General features: G+C 41.3%; 1 protein-coding gene across 1 annotated transcript; it reads right to left on the bottom strand.

Moving 5' to 3' along the window:
• Positions 1 to 570: 570 nt before the first annotated feature.
• On the bottom strand, positions 571 to 2,930 carry LOC110942756. The gene is made up of 3 exons (XM_022184520.1): positions 2,512 to 2,930; positions 2,039 to 2,442; positions 571 to 716 (listed from the first exon to the last, which is right to left on the bottom strand). Exons 1-3 carry the CDS (start codon positions 2,928 to 2,930, stop codon positions 571 to 573), a joined length of 969 nt encoding a protein of 322 aa, XP_022040212.1.
• Between the last annotated feature and the right edge of the window lie 5,639 nt (positions 2,931 to 8,569).

Here is an 8,569-nt window from a genome sequence, read left to right as displayed (position 1 = left end):
AGCTTTTTAACTCCACATGTGTTAGGAATCCAAATTCTATTGAAACGTGTCTTCAACCCATGGCTGCCTACCTCGAGATCTTTAACTTGGCCAATAATCCTTTCCTTTTTCCAGTTTTCCGTCTTTACTGCTTCATCTTGTGCTCCTCGGATTTGTTCTAGCAAGCCTGCAGTCACGATGAGCTGCAACGATTGTACCCGTATTCGGGTATAATCTGCCTTTCTGCTCAACGCATCAGCCACTACATTGGCCTTCCCAGGATGGTAGTGTATTTCACAGTCGAAATCCTTGACCGTTTCCAGCCACCGCCTTCGTCTCATGTTTAATTCCTTCTGATCAAAGAAATACTTTAGACTTTTATGGTCGGTAAAGATCGTAAATTTTACCCTATACAAGTAATGCCTCCATATCTTTAAGGCAAACACCACCGCCGCCAATTCCAAGTCGTGAACCGGGTATTTCTTTTCATGGATCTTCAGTTGCCTCGAGGCGTAGGCGATGACTTTGCCTCGTTGCATTAAAACACACCCGAGACCCGAATGCGACACGTCCGTGTAAACTACCATGTTGTCAACTCCTTCCGGTAACGTTAACACCGGAGCGTGAGTTAACTTTTCCTTGAGCGTTTGGAAGGCTTTGTCTTGTTCGATGCCCCACACGAACTTTTCCTCCTTGCGAGTCAATTTGGTCAATGGCAAGGCAATTTTGGAGAAATCCTGTATGAATCTCCGATAATATCCCGCGAGCACTAAAAAGCTTCGGATTTCTGAGGGATTTCTTGGAGGGTTCCATTTTGACACAGCTTCTACCTTTGACGGATCCACTAGTACTCCATCAGCACTAATGATGTGCCCAAGAAACTGCACCTCTCGTAGCCAGAAGGCGCACTTTGAGAATTTTGCATACAACTTTTCTCGTCTGAGTGTCTCTAATGCTTCTCGTAAATGACACACGTGCTCAGCTTCATTCTTCAAGTATACTAAAATGTCATCGATAAATACAATTACCGACTTATCTAGCATAGGTTTGCAAACCCAGTTCATGAGGTCCATGAAGGCCGCGGGTGCATTAGTCAACCCAAAGGGCATTACAAGGAACTCATAATGCCCGTACCGCGTACGAAATGCCGTCTTCGGTACGTCCTCCTCCTTGACTTTCAATTGGTGATAACCCGATTTAAGATCTATCTTGGAGAACCAACTTGCTCCATGTAGCTGGTCAAACAAATCATCGATTCTTGGGAGTGGGTATCGATTCTTCACCGTGAGTTTGTTTAACTCTCGGTAATCGATACACATGCGCATACTGCCGTCCTTCTTTTTCATGAATAAAACTGGTGCGCCCCACGGGGACACACTCGGTCGGATAAACCCCTTGTTGAGCAATTCTTGGATTTGAGACATCAATTCTTGTAATTCCGACGGCGCAAGTCGACACGGCGCCCTGGCCACGGGTTTTGCGCCCGGAATCAATTCGATTCAGAACTCTACCTCCCGTTCTGGTGGTATCCCCGGTAGTTCTTCTGGGAACACATTTCCATAATCACGTGCCACCGGTACATCTCCAATTTTGAGGGGTTCTTTTTCCGATTCGCTTGTGTATACCATATAAGCCTTGCATCCATGTTTCATAAGTTTATGGGCTTCTAGCATTGAGCATAGCACCGGGTTACCTCCTTTTTCACCGTATATCGTAACTTGCTTTCCGCTAGGAGACGTCAGTTTTATTTCCTTTCGGAAACAAACCACCTTCGCGTGGTATCGGGATAACCAATCCATCCCCACGATCACTTGGAATTCTCCCATCGACATCGGAATCAAGTCTATTGTGTATTCTTCGTCATCAATGCTCATTTTACAGTTTTCACATACATCACAAACAATAAAGCTCTTGTTAATACCTATCTCTACTTCTAAAGGCATTGGTAATTTTGTTAGAACAAATGAAGGATGCCGAATAAATCCATATGAAATAAAAGATTTATTCGCACCCGTATCAAATAACACATGTGCGGGAATCGAGTTTATAGTAAATATACCTGAGACCACGTCAGGTTCGACTTTTGCTTCTGCAATGGTCAGTTGGAAAGATCTTGCTTTTGCTTTCGGGGCTTCACTTTTCGAATCTTGCCCATATTTCTTTCCAACCAGTTCTGGGCATTCCGATCTTTTGTGACCCGGTCGGTAACAATTGTAACAAACAGTCACCTTCTTCGGACATGATATAGCCATATGTCCCGTTTTTCGGCATATGGGACGAGGCTTATCCTTGAAACGGCATTCGCCTTTGTGACCCTTCCCGCAAATTTTACAACTTGGCGACCCAGCTTTTGCATCTGATTTCTTCGCTGTTTCATTTGTTCGTGCTTTCTGGTTAGGGTTTGGATTTACATCTTGTGCCCTCCGTTCACCCCCTTCAATGCTCTTTTTCAGTTCGATCTCCCTTTCCCGAGCAACATTTATGATCTCGGTAAGGGTCTCATATTTTAAAGGGGTGATAAACTCCCTATACTTAGCACTCAACATGTTATGGTAGTAGTATATCTTTTGTTCTTCGTTCGTCACCAAGTCGTTGGAAAATTTCATCTTATCCATAAATGTTGCCGTGATCTTGTCTCTGCTCTCACCCTTATGCCTGAGTTGCATGAACTCTTCTTTGATTCGATTAACGACCGCCTTAGGGCTGTGGTGTTTAAGGAATGGCGTCTTGAACTCTTCCCATGTCATGACCTTAGCAGCTTCACTACCAATCTCTCTCTTTTTGTTATCCCACCAATCTTTCGCTTGACTCCTTAGTTGACCCGTACCAAAGGCTATGTAGTCATCTTCGTCATAATGGGTCCTCTCGAGTACCCCTTCGATATCACTTAGCCATCGTTGGCACACTATTGGATCAACTTCCCCATTATATATTGGTGGTTTACATGCCATGAATTCCTTGTATGAACAAGGCTTTCGTCCTCCTGGCTTTTCCTTTACTAAATTCGAATCATCTTCCAATTTCTTGATTCTCTCGTCTACTATTGATAAAACTGTATTTTGAATTTTATCAATAAAGCCCGACAAACTGTTTTCAATTGCCTTTCCAACCTCTTCGACAATCGCTTCCCTCATTTTTCGGTGACTCTTGGCAACGCATCATCCTTACCTCCATCCGCATCTTTATTACTGAAATGTTTACTTATATTGTTAAACATTCCATTTATAACACATGCTTTGCTTGTTTTGATTCAATCAAGTTCACAACTTGATTCAATCGTTCTTGTTTCATGCATTTCTTGTGTTTGAGTGAGCTTACACACTCTTTTTCATGCATATTTGTTCATGGTTTATTTCTATATTCTCTAAATTTACTTAAACGATTAACTCTTACCGGATGCTTGATCAAGCTTGAACCGAACACTTATTGACAACCTTGAGCTCTGATTACCAACTTGTAAGACCCAGTTTATAATACTAGATTTAATAATATAGGACCTTGCATTTCGTGCCAAAAATTTAGAGTTTACAAAAACCTTCAAGATTTGAAAACCATAACTAATCACAACATTTACGTATTAATCCTACTAAACAATATTCAAGACAAAAACTACAAGTGTTTACATAGTCTTAAAACAAAAAGATCAAGTGCGGAAGCGTTGAATTGTGTGTTCGGTTCGACTTGATTGCTTGATCATCATCCTACTACTTGAAATACCTGGAAACTGAAAGTTTTAGACAACCATTAGTAATATGATCCTTGAATTTTAACATGATCGTAACTAGGTTCGAATTCATGTTCGAGAAATCAAAATTTTAAAGAAAATTTAACATTTAAAACTGGGCTCTACCGTAACTTACGGTAGCACCGTAAGTTACGGTGGCCGCTGGAAAGTTATGGTCTGCCGTAAGGCAGTAGAAATGCACCGTAACAATTTACTGGCTACCGTAAATTATGGTAGCCACCGTAATTTACGGTAGCTGCTGTACATGCTTTCTTGTTTTTGCAGTTTTGCCGATTCATTTCCTGCATCAATGTATTTTACTTTCGATCAAGATTATTATTTGACTAAGCTAATTACCCATACCCGGATTTTACCAATGATAACGCTTGACTACCCTCACGAGGGATTGCCTACGGAATAGTCTACAAGCTTGTTTCCATGGCTTCGAGTTTGCCCTTTTTATGCTACTTGTCATGCTTAAAATTTCTGAACCTTAACTCCCATATTAGAAGTTAAGTTTCTCAAGTAGCTTAGCGTGTCCGCTACACGGCTTACGCTTGGTTTATATCCATTCATCATGTTTACTCTTAAACTTGTTTTGACCCGTTTGGATGCCCGAATTTAGGCACCAATCAAGGTATTTCAAAAATCCATTTTCTATCACTTGTTTTGACCCGTTTTTACTTGTTTAAGACGTAAAGTCACTTTCGTGACGTATTGGTCTATCTTGTTTACCATGCTTCAAAACTACGACATAGAACTAATAAATAATCTTAATGTAACGAAACGGAAATTTCGTACCTTCAAAGCGCACCCTTTAAGCGTGTATCACCCCTGGCTTGTCCACTTGACGACCTAGATTCCTTACCTAAAGAGTTCCATTCGCAACCAATTTAGAACTCTTTTATAATCAATAATGGACAATTTATTACGGTAATTAAATCTGCGTTTTTGTCCGATTATTAATACTTTGATCTTTACTTAGGCGTTTCTACGAACACCTAGCGGGTCAGATTTCTACTTAATCATTGCTAGGTTCTTGACATGTTATTTATGCCAAATTTCACCTCAATTAAGTAATTTACACACCTTTAACATCAAGTTACTGAATTTTATCGTATAATTCAGCCTTTACTAGCATAGAAATGATAATCCTACTGTTTATCTAGTTTCTACAATTTCATCAACCACCCACAAAGGTGATTATAAACTACTCAAGTACCATGCAAGAATTTTACAAGAAATCATCCAGGGTTTAACTCTAGACACCATATTACTTTAGATTCATTCATGCATCATGTATTTAGGCTCAATTTCAGTTTTTCACAATTAACCTAGAATTCAGGATGGATCAAAATACCAAAATTTTACATACCTTTTGATCCCTACAACGAGGTGATCGTTAATTTGTGTTTAGAACTTGATTTGGAGTAGATTTGCAGCTTCAATTTGTGAATTTTATGAAAATTCCAGGGTTTGGAACAAACCCCTGGTCGCCCTCCTTCTGTTCGATCGACACACACACACAGTGTGTGATTTGTGTGTTGTTGTTTACTATTTCAGCATTTAACTTTCAGATTTGACTAATTTAGTCCCTCCACTTATCATTTAGCTTTAAGTTTAAGTGTTTTAACCTTAGTGTAAGTTATCTCAAGACTTGTAATTAACTAGGTTAAAATTCCTAGTTGGTTAATTCTTGTTTATTTATTCTTTATAATTCTAATATAAAGGTTTATATTTTCGGGGTGTTACAGGTAACCTCAACGGGTTGTTCTATAAATCGGAGGGCGTCATCAATATGCACTTCATCCGTAGGGATGATCACGTTTTCTTGTGTTGGACTCTTCTTGAGGTTGGATACATGAAACGTATCATGTACACCATTAAGTTCTTCCGGTAACTCCAACTTATATGCCACTGTACCAATTCTTTCCAAGATCTAGAATGGTCCGATGTATCGTGGGTTTAGCTTTCCATGTTTTTCGAATCTTACTACGCCCTTCCATGGTGAGACCTTTAACAACACTTTGTCTCCCACCTCGAATTCTAATGGTTTCCGTCTTCGATCAGCGTAGCTCTTTTGTCGATCTCGAGCCGCCTTAATGCGCTCTCGGATCTGCGTAATCTTGTCGGTTGTCTCTTGTACAAGTTCAGGACCAACCATTCGCTTGTCTCCAGCGTCTGCCCAACATAAGGGCGATCGGCACTTGCGGCCATACAGAGCTTCGAACGGTGCGGCTTTTATGCTTGTATGATAACTGTTATTGTAGGAAAACTCAACTAAAGGTAGATGAGTATCCCAGCTGCCGCCTAGGTCCATGACACATGCGCGAAGCATATCTTCTAGCGTTTGTATAGTCTGTTCGCTCTGGCCGTCTGTTTGTCGATGGAATGCCATGGTTAGATCTAATTGAGATCCAAAGGCTTCCTGAAAGGATTGCCGGATTCTTGAGACAAAGCATCCATCTCTGTCTGAAATAATTGAGATAGGCACTCCATGACGTGCCACAATTTCTTTTAAGTATATTTCAGCAAGCTTTCCAGTGCTGTCTTTTTCCCGGATCGGTAGGAAGTATGCGGACTTCGTTAACCGATCGACTATCACCCATATCATATCGTGCCCTCTCGGGGTCCTGGGTAATTTCGTTATGAAGTCCATCGAGATTTGCTCCCATTTCCACATGGGTATCTCTGGTTGTTGTAGCAGGTCGGACGGTTTCTGATATTCAGCCTTAACCTTAGCACAAGTTAGGCATTTTCCAACATAGACAGCAACGTCGCTTTTGAGTCTCGGCCACCAATAGTATTCTTTTAAGTCTTGATACATCTTGTCCGATCCTGGATGGATCGAGTATCTCGATTTATGCGCATCATCAAGGATGATTTCTCGAATGCCGCCATAGAGAGGAACCCAAATACGCTTCTTAAAGTATAAGGCTCCTTCTTCATTCGGCACCATATATTTCAACATACCCCGGAGGTATTCAGCTTTACGGTTTTCCATCTTAAGGGCTTCTTGGTGTGCGTCAAGAATGCGTGTTGTGAGGTTCGTTCGAATCGTCATTTCCAATGCTCTAACCCTTAGGGTCTTAACCCTTTCTTTTCGACTTAATGCGTCCGCTACAACATTTACCTTTCCAGGATGGTACTTAATCTCACAGTCGTAATCATTTAGCAGCTCGACCCATCGCTGCTGGCGCATGTTCAATTCTTTTTGATCAAATATGTGTTGTAAGCTTTTGTGATCTGTGAAGATTGTACATCGAGTACCATATAGATAATGTCGCCAGATCTTCAAGGTGAATACCACCGCACCCAGTTCCAAGTCGTGAGTGGTATAATTTCTTTCATGTACCTTCAATTGTTTTGAAGCATAAACGATGACTTTCTGGCATTACATGAGCACGCAACCCAAGCCTTGTCATGAAGCGTCGCAATATACCACGAAGTCTTCAGTGCCTTCGGGTAAGGATAATATTGGTGCATCGCATAGCTTATTCTTAAGTAGCTGGAAGGCTTCTTTCTTCTTGTCACCCCAGTCGTACTTCTTGTCTTTTTGCGTAAGGGTCGTCAGCGGTTGAGCTATCATTGAGAAATTCTCAATAAACCGTCGGTAATAACCTACTAAGCCCAAAAATTGTCGAACTTCAGTTGGGGTTTTGGGGGCTTCCCAATTCTTTATGGCTTCAATCTTGGATGGGTCTACATGAATGCCCTTCTCATTCACAACGTAACCAAGGAATTGTACTTCGCGAATCCAGAATTCGCATTTTGAGAACTTCGCATACGGCTTCTCTTTCTTCAGTAATTCCAAAATGGTTCTGAGGTGTTGCTCGTGCTCTTCTTTGGTTCGGGAATAAATCAGGATATCATCGTTAAATACAATCACGAATTTACCGAGATATGGTTTGCATACACGGTTCATCAGGTCCATAAATACCGCTGGCGCGTTCGTCAGTCCGAACGGCAGTACAAGAAACTCATAATGCCCATAGCGTGTTCTGAATGCAGTCTTGGGTACGCTTTCCTCTTGTATCCTTAACTGATGGTATCCAGATCAAAGATCGATCTTGGAATAGTAGCTTGATCCTTGCAATTGATCAAATAATTCATCAATCCTCGGTAGCGGATACCGATTTTTGATAGTGAGCTTGTTCAGTTCTCTGTAATCGATATACATCCGCAGAGTTCCATCCTTTTTCTTCACGAACAATACTGGAGCTCCCCAAGGTGAGAAGCTTGGTCTTATGAATCCTTTATCCAACAACTCCTGGAGTTGTGTAGATAATTCTTGCATCTCGGATGGTGCAAGCCGATAGGGTGCCTTGGCTACAGGAGCAGCTCCTGGAACCAAGTCTATACGGAATTCGACTTGTCGTTGCGGAGGTAGTCCTGGCAGATCTTCAGGAAAAACATCAGGGAATTCCTTCACCACCGGAATGTCTTCGAGTTTCAGCTCCTCAGCCTTCTTGTCTACAACATGTGCTAGGAAAGCAACACATCCTTTCCTTAAGCACTTCTGTGCCTTCATACAACTGATGATTCGCAGAGGCGCGTTTCGTTTTTCTCCATGTACGATGAGTGTTTCATCATTCGCCAAAGGGATGCGAATGATTTTCTCATGACAAATAACTTCAGCTTTGTTCTTGGACAACCAGTCCATTCCGACCACTATATCGAAACTACCCAATTGAATAGGTAAAAGATTGATGCCAAATCTTCGTTCACCAAGTTCTAATGTGCAACCTCTAACAACTTCGCCCGATTCAACAAGTTTACCATTGGCTAGCTCTATAGAATAAGGAATATCTAATCTACTAGATTCTATTCCAAGCATACGTTTAAATTCCACAGACATGAAGCTAT

This window comes from Helianthus annuus, chromosome 5 (genome assembly GCF_002127325.2).
Source record: "Helianthus annuus cultivar XRQ/B chromosome 5, HanXRQr2.0-SUNRISE, whole genome shotgun sequence".
NCBI lineage: Eukaryota > Viridiplantae > Streptophyta > Magnoliopsida > Asterales > Asteraceae > Helianthus > Helianthus annuus.
The sequence above is the reverse complement of the archived record's forward strand: the minus strand, read 5'-3'. Positions and strand labels throughout refer to the sequence as shown.

Coding starts and splice junctions, on each gene's coding strand:
- LOC110942756 (XM_022184520.1), bottom strand. CDS start 2,930: ATGGCATGTAAACCACCAATATATAATGGGGAAGTTGATCCAATAGTG. Junction 2,443..2,511: donor CATAACATGTTGAGTGCTAA/GTATAGGGAGTT, acceptor TGCTCGGGAAAG/GGAGATCGAACTGAAAAAGA. Junction 717..2,038: donor CGAACCTGACGTGGTCTCAG/GTATATTTACTA, acceptor AGATTCATACAG/GATTTCTCCAAAATTGCCTT.